Source organism: Marmota monax, unplaced genomic scaffold (genome assembly GCF_021218885.2).
Source record: "Marmota monax isolate L192 unplaced genomic scaffold, Marmota_monax_Labrador192_F-V1.1 WCK01_AAM20220418_F8-fsc00002, whole genome shotgun sequence".
Taxonomy (NCBI): Eukaryota; Metazoa; Chordata; class Mammalia; order Rodentia; family Sciuridae; genus Marmota; species Marmota monax.
Window position 1 is genome coordinate 43,857,772 of NW_026693571.1, and position 22,327 is coordinate 43,880,098.

At 37.3% G+C, this 22,327-nt stretch overlaps 1 protein-coding gene across 1 annotated transcript in view; it reads left to right on the top strand.

Moving 5' to 3' along the window:
* Ttc29 (tetratricopeptide repeat domain 29) overlaps positions 1–7,816 on the top strand; it is a 226,937-nt gene extending 219,121 nt beyond the window's left edge. The window contains exons 11-12 of the mRNA XM_046459089.2: positions 6,746–6,812; positions 7,102–7,816. Coding sequence (XP_046315045.1) covers positions 6,746–6,812; positions 7,102–7,144 — 110 coding nt within the window. The 3' untranslated portion in view covers positions 7,145–7,816. The remainder of the gene's footprint in view (positions 1–6,745; positions 6,813–7,101) is intronic.
* The last annotated feature ends 14,511 nt before the right edge of the window (positions 7,817–22,327 follow it).

Below are 22,327 nucleotides of genomic sequence, written 5' to 3' on the forward strand. Positions count from 1 at the left end.
AGGAAAAAAGAACTATAGTCTTGAGTTAGAATATACTTCTGATCCTCACTTAAATTTGAACAGGTTTCAGATATTAGCCCTTGGAAAGGGAACTCTGCCATATGCCAGAGCCTGTAATATGAGAGACACATGTCACTTTTTGACACTTAAAAGAGTCTACCAAAACTTGAACGATGCCTCCTAACTTAAAAGTTTCCATCTTGATTATCATACCCATCAGATTTAGAATTAATGCATCATGATTTCAGAGCATAAATAGAACAGATTAACTTTGTGTTGTTTTGTGGTAACAACAAAGAATGGGAAAATATCACCAAGAAAATTAACGTTTTTGAGTGAGTGTAGCTATAATTTCAGGCTTTGGTTTGTGAAATGTTAATAAAACTCTATAATGAGAGGAGACATGAATGAAAAACTAATATTATAAAAAGAAAGAAAGATAATGGGAAGGAGAAAAGGAAAGGAGAGAGAGAGAGAGGGAGAGAGGGGTATATGGAGGGAGGCAGGGAGGAAGGGACAGAGAAAAGAGAAGGTAAAAAGAAGTACCAAATCACATGTCGATGTCAAATACGTTGACACTTAAACCACACTTCATGTGGCTGAATTTTTTGCTGAAAGATAGCATTTGTGCTTCGTGATTACTATGTGCTATTGGCTCACACATGTGCACACTCACACACTATCAGTTCTCCTGCCTTGCCTTCTCTGTGTCCCAGGAGATGGACTTCATACTGCATCCCAGCCTCACTTGCTTCCCATCTGGGGCTTGGGTTTAGCCCAAGGGAGTCCTCAGGAGATCAGTGCTCAGGAAGGTGGAGCGTGGGATATTATTCCTCTGCCCCTCGCCTCAGTTCGGTTCTGACAGCTGTGACACTCTACAATTGCCACTTTAAATTCTGCTGGGTAATTCCTTTTCTAAACCTTCGTCTCTCACTCAGGGTCCGGTAGCACCATCCTCTCCCCCTTAGCCATCAGCCCCAGGGATGATAATGGTCGGGCATCCCCCTATGGCTAGTCCCTGGGTGTCTACACTTCCCCTATTAGTTCCTCAGCCCTGCCTTCATCTCTCAATAGTCCCTTCATTAAAGTCTCTTCAAACTCCCAGTTGAACGTGCCATCTGTTTCCTTCTACTGACCCCCACTCCTTCTCCATGTGAGTGTCAAGTGGGGTGGCTGAGAGCAAGCAAGTACAAGAAATATTAGGAAGCTTCCACTTGATGAAAAGTTCAGTCGATTAGAGAACAGTGTTAATGAGGCCAAAATTAGTGCCTGGCTGTGTTCCAGGATCACAGCCTGTAGCCCTGACCAGCCACTTCATACACCAGCAGTTACCAGGAAGACCATGCCAAAGAGAACACACAGATCTACACCAATCCATCACCATTCCTGAGAGCATAATTCACAGACTAGTTGTTCAACTGAGATAGCCTCAAAACCGTCTTTGTTCTCAAGGGACAGCTTTTATGATGCAATTCCAATGAAAATTTTACATGTTATTGTAAATAATAAAGCCATACTCATCAATACCTCTTTCAAAGATACATCTTCATGTCAATTCATAATAAAATAGGTTAAAAGTCAGGCTTATTAAATATGCCTGATATTGGTAGTGGATCTCAAGGTTTCCAAATATGTTTAACTCATTAAAATTCCTCAACTTTTAAATGGGTTAAGCTATACAACTACAGTTTAAAAAATAAACAGTTAAATTTTTGTTTATTATTGGATGTGATTTGCTGAAGTGTGACACCTACTTTGTCAACACAAGACCCTGTTCTCTTCAGTAATTGTGGCCTTATAGAACTCCACTGTAATTAGGTCATTGTATATGTACAGTCATACTAGTTTGGATATACTGGCTTCATTCCACTATGTTTATTTTATGTGATTTTAATACGTGGTGGACAAGAGAGAGACTTGAGTTCTTTTTTCAGAAATCAGCTTGAGACTTTTTTTAGAAGTACTATTTCTACTAAAATTGAATCTGTGACTTTAAGTAAAATGTGCTGAAATACAAAAGCAAAATATCTTCTCATCACCGATAATGGCATAATGCTAAGATCACCCATAAGATATGAGCATTCTCACACATAGTATTTATTCTTAATCAGCTTCATAAAACATAATCTGAATTTTATGTTTTTTTTTTTAGCCAAACCTTTTGAGTCATTTTGATAAGGTCAACAGAAAGCACAGTCTTTTAACATTAGGTGATCAACTTTTTGACAATGGCGAGACCAGCGTAGCTAATGGAATAATAGCCTGCAGGGTCCAGCTAAATATGATATACGCATGTAATCAACCTCCGTGATGACTATTCAAAAGTAATCCCTTTAGCTCTGAACTGCAACATATATTTCAACAAGGCAAAAACCGTATGAAGAAATTCTCTGCAGACCACACTGGTACAATACAGCCTTCATATCCCGCTCTCTGTGTTCGTGGCTTATAGTGAGTTTTAAATTTAAGGTAATGACTGCTGTATATTCATGTGAGCATACAACAATACTTTTGATTTGTTGTGGAAAGGTTGAATCCATTACCAGGGGTCTAGTCTATAAACTCTGACACAACCTTTATATATGAGTTATTATTTACCCTTTTCTGGAATAAGGCCTCTAAAAATGTTTTGCATGACAAAATTATAAAACTTCATTCACCTTTTCACGCACCAAACTGCCAGGGTGTATCTCTTCCATTTCAATTCATACTCTTCTACAGATAACATTTTTAAAATCTCATTTATAGATAATAGTGCATTATGTGAAAATTACCTTCCATTGTTTTCAAATAAAGGGATGAGATAGTAGCATTGCTGCAATTCAGCATGGCCAGCTTATCTATTGCAGTATGTGGGGATGCAGAAAGAGAGGGTATAAATGAGATCCTTTTGTTGCTCACTTGAAAGAGTCTACCATTGGAGAATGTCTTCACTATTAACAATCTAGAAGTGCCCAGTTCTATTGAAATGGTGGACAGTGTAAGCAAATATCATATTTCAACTTTTTATTGGTTTCTCTTGGCCTCTCCTGCTGGTGTGGCGTTGGTCTCAGTCTTTCAGCTTCCTTGAAATTTCACAAATTGAACATCTCAAATCACACCCTAAGTAAGACCCACAGCACTAAGACTAAATTAGGATTCGCAGAGTGCTTTTGCAATGATGGAACCAGGAGTCAACAACCCAGCAGTCCTCACCTTATTGCAATTAATGTTTAAGTGACAGTCAGACTCCTCATTTGCAAATTGGAAGAATGTAGGTTTTTCAAATCTTAGTTTTCCTTTCCTGCAAACAAATGCAAGTACCAGAAAACCTGAAAGACACGTTTAAATGTTCCCCTATGTAAATTAACCATTGCTACAAATTTCTAGAATGGAGAATGTGTAACTGTTTTGATTTAAACTAGTAGGTGTGGCCTAAGCAGAGGAGAAGAATAGTAGCTATTCTTCTCAGAGAATCGACTTGGGAAATACTCCACAATAAAAATCACCCTTCTCAGCATCTGGGAAACAACTATTTGAGACCAAGCAGGCATAATTTCAAACTTAGAAGATCCAAGAGAGACTGAAGAGACACTGTTACATCCTACCAAGCCAGATGGAGTGCTAAATTCAAAATATTAAATACTATAAAATGAGCATTATATAAGACAGTTCTTTATATTGCGGTGTAAGGGAAAATATTAATCTGAAAAGTTCAAGGCAGTTCTTTATCTAAAAGAATAATAGAACATATTGGATAAGATGAAGACTAAGCTCCTATTACAGAAATTCTCCAAGTGATGATAGTTTAAGAATATGAAAGGGTTTCTCCCATAATCCTGAAGTGAGCATTGTGTGAGATAGCATCATGCTCATGGGGGCGTGGGGTCTATCTTATTGCTCTACCATCCCTAGGGCAGGGTTTCTCAACCTGTCAAAATAGATTGGACACACTTTGGGGGGATGATCTGGGGCTCCACTGTCATGTATACTGTTGAATGTTGAGAAATGTCCCTGACCATTAGATATGCCATAACACTTTTCTCTACTACATTTTGGGTGGGGGAGGCAATATCAGGGATTGAACTCAAGAGGTACTTGGCCACTGAGCAACATCCCCATCCCTATTTTGTATTTTATTTAGAGACAGAGTTGCTTAGTGCCTTGCTTTTTCTGAGGTTGGCTTTGAACTTGTGAGCCTCAATCCTCCTGTCTCAGCCTCCCAAGCTGCTGGGATCACAGGCGAGCACCATCATGCCTGGCCTGTCTACCAGTTTGAACGATAAAAATGTCTCCGGACATTTCCAAGTGGTTTTTTTTTTTTTGGGGGGGGGGGCAAAATCACCCCCAATTGAGAACTTCTGCCTTAAGGTGCTGTCATTTTCTACACAGTAGAATCTGAATGAGAGAGAAATAGGAAAGGGGGAAGTCCAAGGAGGAGGGAATGCCAATGCCTAACGCCGGGCCCATGCGCAGTCCACTTTACTCTGTCCGCATCCATGGGTCAGAACTCAGTCATGTGGCCTTAATTAACTATTTATTTGCTGATGAAAAAGATATAGAAGGGAACAAAAAGCACCTTTCAAGTAAGAAGCAGAATGAATTACTAGAGCTATGCTTTGTGTGGACAAGAGGGGATGAGATCTAGTCAAGGAAGTAAGGATGTGACCCAGATGAGAACACATTAACAGGAAGGCAGCAGATTACACAAAACAGAAGCAGGCCTGGGAGTGGCTCTTGGCACAGAACTTGTAAAACTTTTTTCCTGCCTCCTTTTATTTCCTTTATGAAATTGGAAAAAAAGAAATCATTGTCTGAGAATGAATTTGCAGATAGAGGGAGGGCTGGAGATTTGAGAAAATAAAAAGAGTTAACAATCGCCTAAGAGAGTAGAAGAATGAATGAACAGGGATATTTAATAGGATGGGTTGAAAGCATTAAGAGCCCACCTAATGCTGGTGCCCATGAAGCTAAAGTGAAGCTGCTCCACCTGGTTGCACCTTTTCTCCAGCCACATGAACCTATAGGTGCAGGAAAGGAACAAGCCGACAGTTGGATTTAACTAGGTTCTAGGTTTGTCAAGTGAGCATAACAAAATGAGGAAAGGGTAAAGAAGTCAAAGCTACATGTGAGGGAGTGACCATGAGGTTTAAATTGTATGAAGGGAGAGAACAGGTCACAATTTGGAGGAACGATGAAAAGTGGAAGGATTGGCAAATCCCGATGGAGTGAAAGGGTTACTGGGATTGGGGTTCCAGAGAGAGTGAGATAGAGAAATAAAAGATGGAAGCCAAGTAGTTAATGCAGGAAACTGAGACTGAGAAGGGCTTGCATTTACTGGTAATGACAAGGTCTAAGAGTGCCCAGGAGAATTAATGGCTGGAGTGAGGTGACGTATAAGATCTCAAAGACCAGGCGCTGAAGGAATCGAGACCCAAGGTGGAATACTCACATGTACATTGAAATTACTAAATTAAGGAAGTAGTAGTAAAGTGACAATAAGCCAATGATAAAGTCAACTGAGAATTATTCCAATTGTAGATAGATTACAATGAGTTTAAGTGGTTGATTGTATGATCTGATGACATGAGTTTTAGGGTGGGAAATGGGACGGGGAACAAATACAAGGACATTGCCCATCTCCAGGTCAGCAGTAAGAAGACAGAAAAACAAAAACATATTTGGGCTGGTAGTATTTTTAGAAAAGAGTAAAATTTCTGTTAGATTAAGAAAGTAAATGGAAATTCAGAAAACAGGGAGATAATATAGGGTATGTTGCTAAAAATAGACCAAATTTTCCATTTCCTATATTCCAAAAAGGATACAGTAAATAAGGGTGGACCTGAAAAACTGAGGCATCATAAGCAGGGATTGAGTATCTTATTAGATTAGTTCCAGTGGTTTTAAGTCAAAAGCAAAAGAGCAGATATGAAAGTTAAGCAACAAATTAACATGTCATACACACACACACACACACACACACACATGCTTGACTTCATTATTTGTATATTTTATATTGCCCTCTAAATCAATATTCCTTCTGAATATTGTTTTAACAAGTCTTCTTATCCCCAAAAGATGGACTTTCCAGTTTCAAGGTGACTGATCCATTTGCTATTTTATTATATCACAAGAATTCTGTGGGTTAGGAATTCAGGCTGGGCTTGGTTGGATGTTGATGTTGATTGATTGGTACCCAGCTGACAGGTGGGCTGGTTCAAAGGGTCCAAGGCAAATCTGCTCACAAACTGGAGCCTTAGTTGGGATGGCTGGAAGTCTGAGCTCAGCTGGGATTCTACATCACATCTGCCGTTCCAGCATGGCAGTCTCAGAGCAGGAGGACTTCTTCCATGGGGACTTGCTTCCTCCAGTTGCAAGCATTCTAAGGCAACCAGGTGGAGGCTGTATGGCGTTTTCTGACCTAGACTGGGGAGTCATGTTCAATACTTCCTCCATATTCTGTTGATTACAAAAGCCCTGAGGGAATCCAGTTTCAACAGGAAAGAGATTATATTCTGCTTCTCAATGGGGCATTGACAAAGCCATGCTATAGAGGAACATGTGGAATGAGAGATACTGTTCTGGCTGTCTTTGTCCAATGCAATCTGCCCTGGTGGTCCACACACCCTTATCACATAGGCAATAACAATTGTTACCCCATAAAGGGGTAACAAAATATCTTTCACTCCCAGGTTCAAGCTCAAAATAACTCTAAAGTGCATTCATGATAAATGACTAAATTTATGGTTTTTCTTTTTTTCTTTAGGAGCCTCTAGAGGATCCTCAGCAGACAATATTGCTCAAAACTCAGGACATTCAGAAGAAGTCACCAGGTATGACAAACTGATAAAAGATTTCTATTAAGTACCTCCTTTGTGCAAGACAATAAGTATGATCTTATTTTCCAGTCACAAGAAGATTAGTTGCATCTGGCACTTGATAAGCTAATACGGAAAAACTACTTTTAAAATCACCCATTTACTTTAAATATTATGTAGTTTAAGTATTTTTAATCTTTAAACTACATCTGAAAATTATAGAACACAAAATATCTTTCAAAGAAAGCATTTTTTGCTTTCTAGCCCAATATAAAAGTTAATTTAATAATTTATTTTATTTCAGATCTCCAGATAATCAAAAAAAAGAAACTGAAAGAAGAGTTTGACTCAACATCAAAGCAAGAAGAAATTTATCATGTCTCTTTAGACTTCATTCCTATAGTAGGAACATGTTGCAAATAATATAGAGTTAAATGAAACTGACTATGACAATGTTTTATTGGATTTTTGTATTGCACTATAGTACTACAAATTTAGCCTAAAACATCTGAATCCATGAAAATAAAATATCTTCTAAACGCTTAGAAATATCAACCATTATCCATAACATAAACTGTAAAAATTTTTCCTGTTGCCCACTACTCCACAAGAATAGTGCTATCATAGAATCAAAATGTAGTTGTTTCTGATGAGAAAATAATTGCAAGCTTAAAGAAATCTTTCATGCTGAATAAATGCAAGATAATATTTACTAAAATTCCAGGGAAACTTTCCAACATAGTTAAACAGATTATAAGCAATAAAGATGATTGTGTTGAAAAGTAGGGTTCAACTTGCTATGTAAAAGTACATGTTATGCTTTTAGCTGGTATTACATAACCTGGTTATCCATGTTAATTTTGAAAGTTTAAGCAAATCCTTCAATCTCAGTACCCTTCTTTAATGTATCTTGCAAATGAAAAGACATGATTGAAATTGAAATTGAAATTGTTGTATGTATAACTTCTGGAGACCTGCAGGTCCATGAATGTAGTACGTTACCTGTAATAAAGATGTTCATTCCCATTTAACCTTGGTCAGTATGCATGTGATTCTGGTTCCATTTCGTTGTGGTTTGGATGAGAAGTGTCCCCCCAAAGCTCATGTGTGATAAAGTGCAAGAAGGTTTAGAGGAGAAATGATTGGGTTATGAGAGCCTTAACCCAATCAGTGAATTAATTCCCTATGGGATTAATGGTAACTGAAGGGTGGGTAGGGTGTGCATGGAGGAGGTGGGTCATTGGGGATGTGGCTTTGGGGGGGTATATATTTTGTATCTGGCAAGTGGAATATTTCTCTCTCTCTCTCTCTCTCTCTCTCTCTCTCTCTCTCTCTCTCTCTCTCTCCCCTTTCTAATCATCATGTGAGCCACTGCCTTCCACAACACTCTTCCACCATGATGTTCAGCCTCACCTCAAACATCAAGGAATGAAGCCATCTGTCTGTGGACTGAGGCCTCTGAAACCTTGAGCCCCCAAATAAACTCTTCCTCCTTAAAATTGTTCTTGTCAGGTCTTTGAGTCACAGCAGTGAAAAGGCTGACAAAACACATTTGATGCTTCATGATTGAAGGATAGAGAATAACCCTGGAGCAGCGAATGAATCAGCAGTGCTCACCCAGGGAGGTGACTCAGTACATCCCTGCAATGAATATGATTCAGTGTAAACACCCAACAACTGTAGGGGAGCTGAATGTAAAAATGTCTTCCAGTGGTGTTTATTCAACCAGAAGAGCCAATTTCCACAGCATCCTGACTCCTGAATTGTCCTTCATATACAGACTCCCATGGGTTGTTTTGCCCTAAAATAAAACTGATTCTCTCTTTAAACCAATCCCAGATGTCCACCTTCAGAGACATAGATTACAAAATATTGCAACAGATGTCTTAAGGAAGGAAGAGGTGTTGAAACAGGTGGTTAAAGGAGGTCTCTGAGAGTAGACCTTTTACCATGATCATCAGGTCTTCTTTTTCCAGAAATATCCTAGTTTAACTAGAAACAGTCAGCTAAAAGGGTGATGTTGTCTAGGAACCGATTAATAAAACATTCAGAAGCAGGCTAAATTTTAAGTAAAAACTTAACATAAAATAAAGGTGCCACTAAAAAACAATGGAAAAAAGATGGACCACTAAGACCACAGGAACAGAATCCATAATGTTCTTTATCTGACTTCATCAAATCAGACTGAACACTCAAATAACAATCCAATAGGGAGCAACATTTTGCTAATCTTGAGCTGGGAAACACATTTCTAAGCAATAAATCAAGGTCAGGTGCAAAACTAACAACCACTAAAACATACACTTAAAGATCTACATAGTGTCATGTACACCAAAAAAAAAAAAATAGCCCAATCAATAAGTGGGCCAAGGAACTGAAGAGATACATCTCAGAAGATGATATACAATCAATCAACAAATATATGAAAAATGTTCAACATCTCTAGTAATTAGAAGACTGCAAATCAAAGCTACTCTTAAGATTTCATCTCACTCCAGTCAGAAAGGCAGCTAGTAAGAGCACAACAATAGGTGTTGGCAAGGATGTGGGGGGAAAGCACACTTACACATTGCTGGTGGGACTGTAAATTGGTACAGCCAATATGAAAAGCAGTATGGAGATTCCTTGGAAAGATGGGAATGGGAATGAAACCACCATTTGACCCAGCTATCCCACTACTCGATCTATACTCAAAGGACTTAAAAACAACATACTACAGGGACACAGCCACATCAATGTTTATAGCAACACAATTCACAATAGCTAAACTGTGGAGTCAACCTAGATGCCCTCAGTAGATGAATGGATAATGAAAATGTGGTATATGTACACAATGGAATACTATTCAGCATTAAAAGAGAATAAAATCATGGCATTTGCAGGTAAATGGATGGAGTTGCATAATATAATGCTAAGTGAAGTTAGCCAATCCCAAAAAAAAACCAAATGCCGAATGTTTTCCCTGATATAAAGAGGCTGATTCATAATGGGGTTGGGAGGGGGAGCATGAGAGGATTAGATGAACTCTAGATAGGGCAAAGGGGAGGAAGGGGAAGGGAGAAGGTGGGCATGGGGATAAAAAAGATAGTGGAATGAGATGGACATCATTATCCTATGTATGAAGACACAAATAGTATGAATACACTTTATATACAACAAGAAAAAAATCTATATAGGGTTATATACACCTAATTAGTTAATTAATTAAAAATTTAAAAAATGATCTATACAGTGAAAATATTATTAAATAAAATCAAAAGAGCAATGACAACAGGAGAAAAGTTTGCAAAACAAAACAAGCCAATGCCCATAAAATACAATTATTTTTTTTAAAAAAAGATGAAAAAGAAGAGGAATACAAAGAAGAAAAAAGAGAAAGAGAACCTAGTAGAAAAATAAAAAGTGTATAGACAATTTGAATAATTAGAAAAAATATTAATATATGCAGTAAAAATAACCAAGCTTGACCACTTTTGCAATGCTGGTGGGAATATAAAAGGTGTTGTTACTGCAGAAAACAGTATGTCAATTCCTCCAAACATTAAATATAAAATTACCATATCATCCAGCAATTCCATTTTTAGTTGTATACCCAAAAGAATTAAAAGTTGGACTCACACATGTATTTATAAAAGAGTAATAATAGCACCTAATAGCACCATTATTCCTAATAAATAAAAAACAGACCCAACCCAAGTGTCAGTCAATGATGAATGGTATTTACACACAAAGTAATATCAATTGGCCTTAAAAAGGAATAAGATCCTGATACATGCTATAACATGGATAAACCTTATAAACATGATGAGCTAAACCAGAACAACAGGACAAATATTGTATGACTTCACCTATGTTGAGATACCTAAAATAAGTAAATTCATAGAAATAAAAAGTAAAATTGTGGTTATCAGGGCCTGGGGGAAGATGGGGTGGGAGTTAGTATTTAATGGATGCAGTTTAAACTTGGGAAGTTGAAGAAGTTCTGAAGACGATGGTGGTTATGGTTGCACAACAATATAAATGTGGTTAATGCCACTGAACTGTATAGTTAAAAACAGTTAACAGACAAAAACATAGCCAATTAAAAAAAATAGCCAAGCTGTCTAAAGATCAGAGAAATGCAAACTAAACATTAAATATCACTTTCTACTAATCAAATTAACAAAAATTTAAAGATTGAAAATATCTACTTGTGGCTAGGGTTTAGGATGAAGAACATTTTCTTATGCTATTGATAGGAGTAGAAGCTGTATTGCCTTTTATGTAATCAATTTGGCAAAACTTATCTAAATGTTAAAATTGAATGTCCTTTGGATTAACATTCCTACTTCTAGAAATAACTTCTTCAAGCTATTCAGAACAAGTGAGAATAAGTGCATAAATATTTACATTCAAGAATGCTCAACACAGATCATCTGTGATATTGCAAAAGTGACCATCTTAAAATTCATTAACTTGGAAATGGCTACATAAATTATGGTATATCCATACTACGATATAATAGGCTGAGGCAGGAGGATGACAAGTTGGAAATCAACCTTGGCAACTTAGAAAGACTTTGTCTCAAAATAAAAAGGACTGGTGATGTAGCTCAGTGGTAAAGCACCTCTGAGTTCTATACCCAATACCAAAAAAAAAAAAAAAAAATTAGATATTGTTTAATGTATTGACAGGGAATTATGTTGTTATGGATTGGATGTGAGGTGTCCCCCAAAAGCTCATGTGCAAGAAGATTTAGAGAAGAAATGGGGGGTTACAAGAGCCTTAACCGAATCAGTGAATTAATCATCTAGTGGGATGAATTGAGAGGTAACTGGAGGCAGGTAGTGTGTGGCTGGAGGAGGTTGGAATTGGGGATGTGGCTTTGAGGTATATATTTGTATCTGGAGAGTGGAGTCTCTCTCTCTCTCTCTCCTTCCTGATCCTCACGTGAACAGCTTCCTTCTACCACACTCTTCCTCCATGACGTTCAGCCTCACCTCAAGACCCAAGAAATGGAGGTGGCTGTCTATGAATTGAGACCTCTGAAACCCTGAGCCTCCAAATAAACTTTTCTCCTCTACAGTTGAGCTGGTTGGTGCCGCAGTCTGGCTGCAGCAAACTAGCCAGGGGTGACGAACAACTTGTGTAGATTGATACAGTAGGAGTAGGAGCCATTTATTGTAGGACAGGAGCGATATTTATACATTCCACACAGCTTATCTTAATTAGCATAAACGAGATACAGCAGTCAACCAATAAGGAATCTCCACACTTAATGGCTCGCTGGCGTTACTTCACAAACCACTCCCTCTGGCATTTTGCCAGGCGCCATCCAGACTTGTTTACAGACTCTAAACAGGTTGGGTCTTTTGGTCGCAGAGGCAAAAATGTTGACTAAAACAGATGTCTACAGGACAAGGATGAGTTTGGGAGCGTTTTCCTTTCCTGTTTGTGACTTGGAGTTCTCAGAAACACTGTTGAATATGTGGGCAACATCCTGAGATGGCCAGACTAGACCAGGCTCAGTTCTGTGACACTTTATTCCAGCAAAATCTAGGACAGAGTGAGCTTTCAGGATCTCTCACCTGTAATGAGAAATGAGGCTTTGCTGAACTGGGACATTTCCATCCTGGGAAGCCTTCTTAAACGGGAGACTGACTCTCTGTGAATCCTGGGCTTCTCCGTCCCTTGCTCCCTATCTATGCATAATAAATTTGCTTTGTTTAATTTATGTGGGTGTGCTGCCTTCCCAGACTCATGCAAGTGGATTGATACTGGTGTGTGGTATTGGTGACATGTTTAGAGTCCTTTCCTGTGATTGATACCGGTGCACAGTGAACTTGCTTCACCATGTCCGAGGTGTTTTGTTGAAATAAAGTGGAGATACTAGGGAAAGAAACTGACCAACTTTATCATTTTTTGTTTGCAAATATGAATAAGTAATAATCAATCCCACTATTATATATGATCATAATGCACCAATAAAAAATACTCTAGTATGACATCGAAGAAAGGAAGAAAGAAAAGAAAAAGAAAGAAATGGCCCACAGAGAGGAAGTAGCTACACATTCCTTTTTGAAGTTATATTGGACAAAGTCACACCACGTAGTCGGTGAAGCCATATCTCAAACATCATAAGCAGCCAACACTATCAGTATAGGAAGCTCCAAAAAGGAGCAGATGACAGCATTTGCTATGAAATTATTGAATTTCAATAAAAATTATAAGGACCATTCCACTACCAGATTATTATATTTTATCCCTCCCAGTTTTACATGTAAAATTTAAAAGAAGCAGTTTGTGCGACATTCAAATATAAAGGAGTAAATAAAACTGACTTTTAAAAATTCAAGTGATAAAGGCCAAAATGTAGGAGTTAAAACTATTAAACTTCTAGAAGAAAACACAGAAAATTGTTATAGACTTGAATTAGGTAAATAACTCTAAGGAGACAAAGTTTATGAACTGAAAAAATTGAGACACTGTATTTCATCAAAATGAAAATTTTCTGCTTTTCTAAAAATAATTATGTTAAAATAAAAAGACAAGACACCGACTTGCTAAAAAAAATACTTGCAAAACACCTAATAAGGACTTGTACTGAGAATATGTAAGTAATTTTTATAAATCAATAAAAGACAAAGAATGCAATCTAAGAAATGAGCAAAAGATTGGAACAGGTATTTCAGCAAAGAAAATATGTATGCTTTCATAAGCATAAGCTTATGAAAAGATCTTCAACATCATCAGGCATTAGCAAAACGCAAATTTAAGTAACAATGAGATATCGATACAGACTTACTAAAATGGCTAAAATTAAAATGTTTGACTATACCAAGTGCTGACAAGAGTGTGGAAAACCCAACACACTCAAAATCGCTGGTATGAATGCAAAATTGTACAACTTCTTTGGAAAATAGTGAAGCAGTTCCTTATAAACTTAACAATATATCTTATGACCCAACAAACCCACTCTAAATATTTACACAAAAGAAATAAAAACACGGGTGCACACAAAGACCTGTATATGAATATTTATAGCAGTTTTACTCATAATAGCTAAAAACTGGAAATAACCCAAACATCTATCAGCAGTAAATGGATAAACAAATTTTGGTACATTTGTAGAATAAAATATAACTCAGCAATAAAATGAAAGCAACTGCTGATAAATGAAACAACAGAATGAATCTCAAAAGCATTAGGGTAAGTAAAAGAAGCCAATGGCAATTCCAGTTATGAAACAGTCTGGAAACAACAAAATTATGTACAACAGAAACTAGACGAGTGGCTGCCAAGAGCTGGGGCGGGGGTGGGGGGGCGGTGGAGAAGGGAACCAACCACGAAGGAACAGGAGGGAGAGCTGGGGGGTCATGGAAATGTTCTGTGTCCTGATTGTGTGGAAATTGTGCGACTATACACATCTATCAAAGCTAATTTAACTGCACACATGAAGAGGCTGAATTTTACTATGCAAACTATAACTCAAAATATAAATAAAGCAAAAGAAAAGTACATGGCTACAGAATAGATTCTTCCCAGTCACATTTTTATTTACATGTAGTTATGTATACTTGATTATTTATAATTTTATATGAGTATAAGAAAAAAGGGTGTTAGCAGGTACAGTGGCACATGCCTATAATTCCAGCAGCTAGGGAGGCTGAGGCAGGAGGACCAAGAGTTCGGAGCCAGCCTCAGCAACGGCAAGGCACTAAGCAACTCAGTGAGACCCTGTCTCTAAATAAAATATTTTTTTGAATAAAGGGCTGGGGATGTGGCTCCATGGAAATCTCCCCTGTATTCAATCCCTGGTACAAAAAAAAAAAAGAAAGAAAAGAAAGAAAGAAAAGAAAAGAAAGTTCTTAGATGATCTAAATCCAAATATGAACTTTGCTTATCTGTAGGAAATGGGTATGAGGACAATTTTACTTTTTATTTTACACATATCTGTATTGCTAAATTTTTAAAAAGATTCATATGTTACAACAAATCCCACATTAAGTATAATTATATTACACCAATAAAAATATTTTTCTAAAAGATTCTCCTACCTTGGTGTACCATGTTTTCTTAACAATTTACATTACTAATATCCCATCTCATCTAACTTAAGAAATAAAATTAACTCTGAGGAAACTTTTTTCTTTTTATAAGAATAATTCTAACTTCCAAGTTCTAAATTCAAACAGCACATACCTTTTTATTTTTTCTCTGACACCTTTTGTGTATAACTGCCTTCGCCACAGTGTCTCCTTGAATTAATTTTAAGGCCCCTTAAAAAGATGTCTGAAAAGTTTTGTGAAAATATTTCTAATCAAAATGCCATCTTTGAAAACACTTTGGGAAATTAGATATATCAAACATAAACCTGTCAACAAGGTCAACAGAAACCAGGATTTACAACCAAATGCTAAACAACCACACTGCCATCTCTTCTGATAGATTTAATCAAAAGGTTTCTTTGGCGCTTTCTCCTTAAATTTTGATTTGAGTCATTTTTATTTGTGAAACTGAAAACAGAATCAAGGTTTTATGGGTGACAGATATAAATCACAATTGCATCGAATGCTAGTTTTTATCTATAAAATGTCCTTCTGTAAATAATGCATCCAGGACCACTTACTGAGAATACGTAAGTGTTTATAATGGTCCCTAATTCCATTTTTATCAAAATGTCAGTGCCTAAAATACAACATACAATAACATACTATAGCTACATCATCTTTTAGTCTTACCTTTCAAAAACTGCTATGATATGATACCTTTTTTGATTTTCATATTGTTACTAATAAGGTTCCCTAAAAGGCTGGGGATGTACCTCAGTGGTGGATAGAGCATTTGCTTAGAAAGTACAAGAACCCTAGGTTTAATCCCCAGTATCAAAAAAATAAAAATAAAAGATAAAGGAGGAAAAAGCATTACAGTTGTTTGTGGATTGCAGAAAACAAATATGTGCTTACTCCGACATTTTATAGATCAGTGACTAGACTCCAGTAGGCATCCTTTAGTACATTTTTAAAGTCCCCTGAATCTTGCTCGCCTCCCTCCCCTATTCTGTTCCTGGAAGACCTCCTTTCCTCTCAGGACGGTGGTGGTAAGCATTTCCACAGAGGGAGGATGGGATGTGTATCAGTCAGCTTTACATCACTGTGATGAAATGCCTGAAAAATCAACCTAAAGGAGGTTCTCCCTCATGGTTGCTTGGCCCTATTGATTTGGGGCTTGTGGCAGCATATCATGGTAGAAATGTGTCATGGAAGAAACCTGTTCACCTTATGAACAGTGGCTAGGAAGCAAAAAAAGAAGGAGTTTGGATCCCAATATCCTCTTAAAAAGCACACCCCAAATGACCTAATTTCCTTCCACTGGGCCCAACCCCCTAAAGGTCCGCCACCTACCAATAGCTTACAGGCTGGGACAAAGCCTTTAGTCCGTAGGCCGTTGAAGGGCATTTATGATCAAAACCTAACAGTTTATATCAAAATGTAAAGGTTTGGAGGTGTAGCTTAGTAGAAGAGCATTTGCCTAACATGTTGTATTGGTTTCCTAACCTGCATTGCAAGAAAAAAAAAAAAAAGACCTCAGGTGACATTAAAGCTCAGTGGTAGAAAACTTGCCTAGCATATGTGATGCCCTGGGATCAATCCCCACCATTGCAAAACAGGCGGGGAGATGCTCACCATCTCTAGCAATCAGAGAAATGCAAATTAAAACCACTCTAAGATACCATCTCACTCCAGTAAGAATGGCAGCCATTATGAAGTCAAACAATAACAAGTGCTGGCGAGGATGTGGGGGAAAAGGTACACTTGTACATTGCTGGTGGGACTGCAAATTGGTGCAGCCAATTTGGAAAGCAGTATGGAGATTCCTTGGAAAGCTGGGAATGGAACCACCATTTGACCCAGCTATTCCCCTTCTTGGACTATACCCAAAAGACCTAAAAAGAGCATACTACAGGGACACAGCTACATCAATGTTCATAGCCACACAATTCACAATAGCTAGACTGTGGAACCAACCTAGATGCCCTTCAATAGATGAATGGATTTAAAAAAATGTGGCATTTATACACAATGGAATATTACTCAGCACTAAAAAATAAAAAGATCATGGCATTTGCAGGGAAATGGATGGCATTAGAGCAGATTATGCTAAGTGAAGTTAGCCTATCCCTAAAAAACAAATGCCGAATGTCTTCTCTGATATAAGGGGGGGGGGGGTGACTCAAAACAGAGTAGGGAGGAAGAGCATGAGAAGAAGATTACCACTAAACAGGGAAGAGAGGTGGGAGGGAATGGGAAGGAGAAGGGGAATTGCACGGAAAATGGAAGGAGACCCTCATTGTTATACAAAATACATATATGATGGTGTGAGGGGGAAGAAAAAAAGAGAGAGAGAAATGTGTCACAGTAGATTGGATAGAGAGGGGATGGGAGGGGAGGGGAGGGGAGGGGGGATAGGAAGGGCAGCAGAATACAACAGACACTAGTATGGCAGTATGTGTATACGTGGCTGTATAACCAATGTGATCCTGCAAACTGTACACGTGGAAAATGAGAATTCATACCCCATTTGAATCAAATGTATGATATGTCAAGATCATTGTATTGTCTTGAGCAACTAATAAAAAATATTAAAAAAAAACAGGTGGGGGAAGAAATGGCAAAAGCTAAAGATGGTTAATTTTCAAGAGTCATATTTATTTATTTTTTTGTTTGTTTTTTGCTGGGGATTAAACCTAGAGGGGCTTAACCACTAAGCCACATCCCCACCCCTTTTTTATGTTTTATTTTGAGACAGGGTCTCACTAAGTTGCTTAGTTAGAGCCTTAGCTTCTGAGGCTGGCTTTGAAATTGTGATCCAATTCACCATTTCTACGAGGCTGAGCTTCCCCAGCTGCTGGAATTACAGGTGTATGCCTCCACACCCAGCAAGAACCATATTTAAAATTGGAACACAGAGAGTCTTCAGAAAAAGAAATGAACATAACTTCTACTAAGGCAAGAGCTTTTAATGCTGTCTTGCTTTCCGATGTTACTTTACCCAGATTTTGTTGGGGTTTTTTTGTACTGAGGATTGAACCTGGGGGTACTTTACCAACTGAGCTGCATACCCACCTCTTTTATACAAAGCCTCACTAAGTTGCTGAGGCTGGCCTCCAACTTGAGATCCTCTTTCCTCAGCCTTCCTGAGTCACTGAGATTACAGGTATGCACTACTGAATCTGGCAACCAGATTTTTTTAATCTAATATCATTATTACTGCTTACGTTTATCTCCCACCCACCTCCCCCTACACACACATACACATACTTAGAAATTATAAAGTATAACCTAGGGAATAAAGTGACCACATAATGATTATGAGATTTTTTTAAACACTATCTGAATTGACTGAAAATTAAGGAAAGAAAAAGACTCAAATGATGTAGACTAATTAGCTAGCACTTCACTGAAAATTGTTTTTCTTTCCAAAAAATTTGCCTTTGTATTTAGCTCCTCAAGCTCTATTCCAAGTAATCTTTCTTGGTGGAATCCTATCTATAACTTCTATAACTTCAATGACACTGAGTATATACCAATTACCTCGGTATTTTCCTGGAAAAATATCTCAATTAATTATTTGCTTGGACAGTCTAGAATTTACCAAGCTGAATAAATATGATCTCAGAAAACAAAAAGCTTATCACCAGCTCTAATCTCTAATATCTCAATCACGTCCTGCACACATTACTGATCAAAGAAACACAAAACAGTAACATTTCAATCTTTTGCCTACTGTTTCAGCTAAAATTACAAAGATTAAGAATAGTCAGTGTTGAAATCATGGGTAAAAAGAAGGAACTAGAAAAGTAAATTATAAAACAAAAACTATATATATTCTGAGAGAAATTTGACCAAAAGTCTGCATTAAAATTATTTAAAAACTCTTTGACACTGAAATTTTATTTCAGGGAATTTATCCAGGAAGGCCAAAATCAAGGTATCCGCCATGCTGGGCTCTCGGAGAGAATCTAGAGAAGAATCAGCTTGGAAGCGTGTTTAGGTTGTTGGCTGAGTTCAGTTCCTTGAAGTCGTAGGACTGAGGTTCTGGGTTTTTCGCTGGCTACCTTGAGCAATTTGAGGACACCTTATTTCTTCATGTAACCCCTCCCTCCTCACAGGCTTTCTGATTCCCGTTTTTTGCAACCAGCCAAGAAACATCCTCTACTTTTCAGGGCTAATGTGATTAATTTAGGCCCACGGCAGTCATCTTCCTGTCTTAACTGTACCCTATAACGTAATACAACCATGGGATTGATTTTTCTTCATTTGCATAAGTTCCAGAGTTTCAGGGGGTAGGGAGGAGCAGTATTTGGGAGGATCATAAATCTATTTACCACATCATGGAACAAAATACAATAACTGAAAATATATTTGATATTTGGTATCCCCATCCAAAAATATACTCTAGCTATTAAATATTTCTGAAGCAATTTGCAATCAGCTGCTGCTTTAGGTCTCCATCCTCTCCCCAGGCCCTGGATATTCTCCAGCCCCTCCCTAAGAAGACCTCGGCTTCACCGTGATGAATTCATTAAAAGACTGCTGCCTGCTATTGCAGTGACCCCAGGCCCCAGTCTGTCCCTTCTGATGCTTGGTGCCCAGCAAGTAATGATCATTAAATATTTTGAACATTGTCCCTGGATTTAAATCCATATTCAATAACAGAAAAGAAAGATACTTGAATGCTATTAAGCAAGGTTCAAACTAGGTTTTAAGAAAAGAAGAAGGAGATAAAAACAAAGGAGGGAGGGAGGAAACCAGAGCTGCCTTTATTTTGTCCATTTTACGTATTGTAGAAAGCATAATTTCTGGCATGGAGAGACCAGATAGGAGCATATGCTTCATGCATGACACAAGCTAAAGAATCCAGGAACTGCCATATATTCCCTCTCAGATTTCTAGAGACTTCTTTAAATGTGCGAACTTACTCAGCATTTGCAAACGCTCATAAAACCTGCTGGTGGGACTGTAAATCGGTCCAGCCTCTCCAGAGGGCAATCTGGAAATCAGTATCAAAATGCTTTGAAAGAGCACAGCTTCTGACTGCGTATTCCTCTTCTAGGAATTTATTCTAAGTAAACAATAATGAATGTGCACTCAGATTTCTCCCTAAGACAATCTATTGCAGTGTTCATTCTAGTAATAAATAATTAGAAATCACCTAAGGTCCACAAATAGGGCATTAAACTAAATAAATCATGGGTACCACCTTGTGATGGGAAAAAAAAAGATGGCCATTTAGTATCATATTGTGGAAGAGTAGTTAATGGCATGAGGAAATGTTTAAGATAAACTGAGGATTTAAAATTTGTTTTGATTATTTTACCTTCTGTATTTTTTTTTTCAAATAAGAAACCAAGTTTTGGAACTTGCTTGAGTGCACTTTATTGGCATGGAAAGCCCATGGTACATTTTTAGTGGAATAAAGCAAGTTGCAAAGCAAAACAAAAACAAAACTATAGTTTATTTTTAAGGTGACATAAGTGATTTGAGTTTATGTTCAGATCGTGGGTCTGTCACTTAGTAGCTGAGTGACTTTAAAGTCGCTTACCTCCTAATGCCTCAATTTCCTTATCTTTAAAAAAAATTAAGGTTGCAGATGTATCTCCATGGTAAAGCACTAGCTTACCAGGTGCAAGGCCCTGTGTTCAATGCCCAGCACCAAATAAATAAAGAGCCATGACAACTCAACAATAAAATAAAGCCCAATTTAAAAATGGGCACATGATTTGAACAGATGATTTTCCAAAGAAGATACACAAATAACCAATAGGTACCTATAAAGATGCCCAATATCATAGTCATAAGTAAAATGCAAATCAAAACTGTAATACCCCTCAATATCCATTTGGATGGCTATAATCAGAAAAGAGGGATAATAACAAGTGTTGGGGAGTTGCAGAAAAACTGGAACCCAAATACCCTGGTGATAGAAATATGAAATGGTACCACAGCTTTGGAAAACACTTTGGCAGTTCCTCAAATTGTTAAACACAGAGTTAATTTATGACCTGGAGAGTCTACTCCTAGGCGTGTACCCAAAGCCATTGAAAACATATGTTCATACAAAAACTTTTAAGTCAATAGTCAAAGCAGCATTCTTCATAATATCCAAAAACTGGAACAACCCAAAAGTCCATCAACTGCTGAACTGATTTTAAAAACAGTCTATACCCACACAATGAAATATTGTTCATCATTGAAAAGGAATAAATCAGCAAAACGTATTACAACATGGATGAATTTTGAAAACATGCTAAGTGAAAAGAGCCAGACACTAAAGACTATGTGCTGTGTGAGTTTATCTCTACGAAATGTCAAGAATAGGCAAATCTATAAAAGCAGAAGGTAGTTTAGCTGTTGCTTAGGACCAGGAGTAGGGCATGGAGAGGGTGTGAGGAGAATTGGAGAATGACTTTTTGGAGGATGATGAAAATTCTGAAGTTAGATAATGGTCAAGGTTGAACATCTTTGTGACTACATGAAAAATCACTTGATTGTTCAGTTTGTAAAAAGGAAAATTAAAAAAAATGTTTTTTAGTTGTCAATGGACCTTTATTTTATTTATTTATATGCAGTGCTGAGAATCGAACCCAGTGCCTCATACATGCTAGACAAGCACTCTACCACTGAGCCACAACCCCTGCCCTAAGAAGGCAAATTTCATGGCATGTAAACTATGTCTCAATAAAGCTGTTAACTTTTAAAGTAACAATAAAAGAATATAGATAATAACAGTACCTATGCTGTGGGTTGTTAAAAATATTTAAATGAGTTAATAATTTGCAAAGTGCTTAAAAATACTTGATCCTGGGCTGGGGATGTAATTAGGTAGTGGAGTTCTTGCCTAACATGTGTTAAGTGCCCAAGTTCTTTTCCCAGTACCAAAAAAACAAACAAACAAAAAAAAACACTTTGTTCTATCATAAGTGCTATGTAAATTATCAATAAAAGGATGTTTCATCAAGATAAAAATCCATGTTTTGGTACACATGCCCACCTACTCCTAACACAAAGTACTAAATATAAAAATAATTTGTAATACATAAAACTGGTAAAATATTATACATTATTAATAAATGAATGCTTTATAAAGATGTATAGAATATATTATTTGAAAAAAATTAAACATATAAAATAATGCTATTTATTTTATATGTATAATACGTATATATTGTATATGTATGTGTGTGTGTGTTATACACATATATGTATATGTAGATTTTTTTCTAGTGCTGGGGATGGAACCCGGAAGTTCTTTGCCTCTGAGCTACATCCCATTCCTTTTAAACTTTTTAAATTATTTGTTTATTTATGTATGTATTTATTTGTGTATGTGTGTGTGTGTGTGTGTGTGTGTGTGGTACTGAGGATGGAACCCAGGAGCACTTTACCACTGGGCTATACCTCTGTTCCCTTTTTTTGTTTGTTTATTTGTAACAGAACCTTGCTAAGATGCTGAGATGGGCCTCTCACTTGCAATCCTTCTGCCTCAGT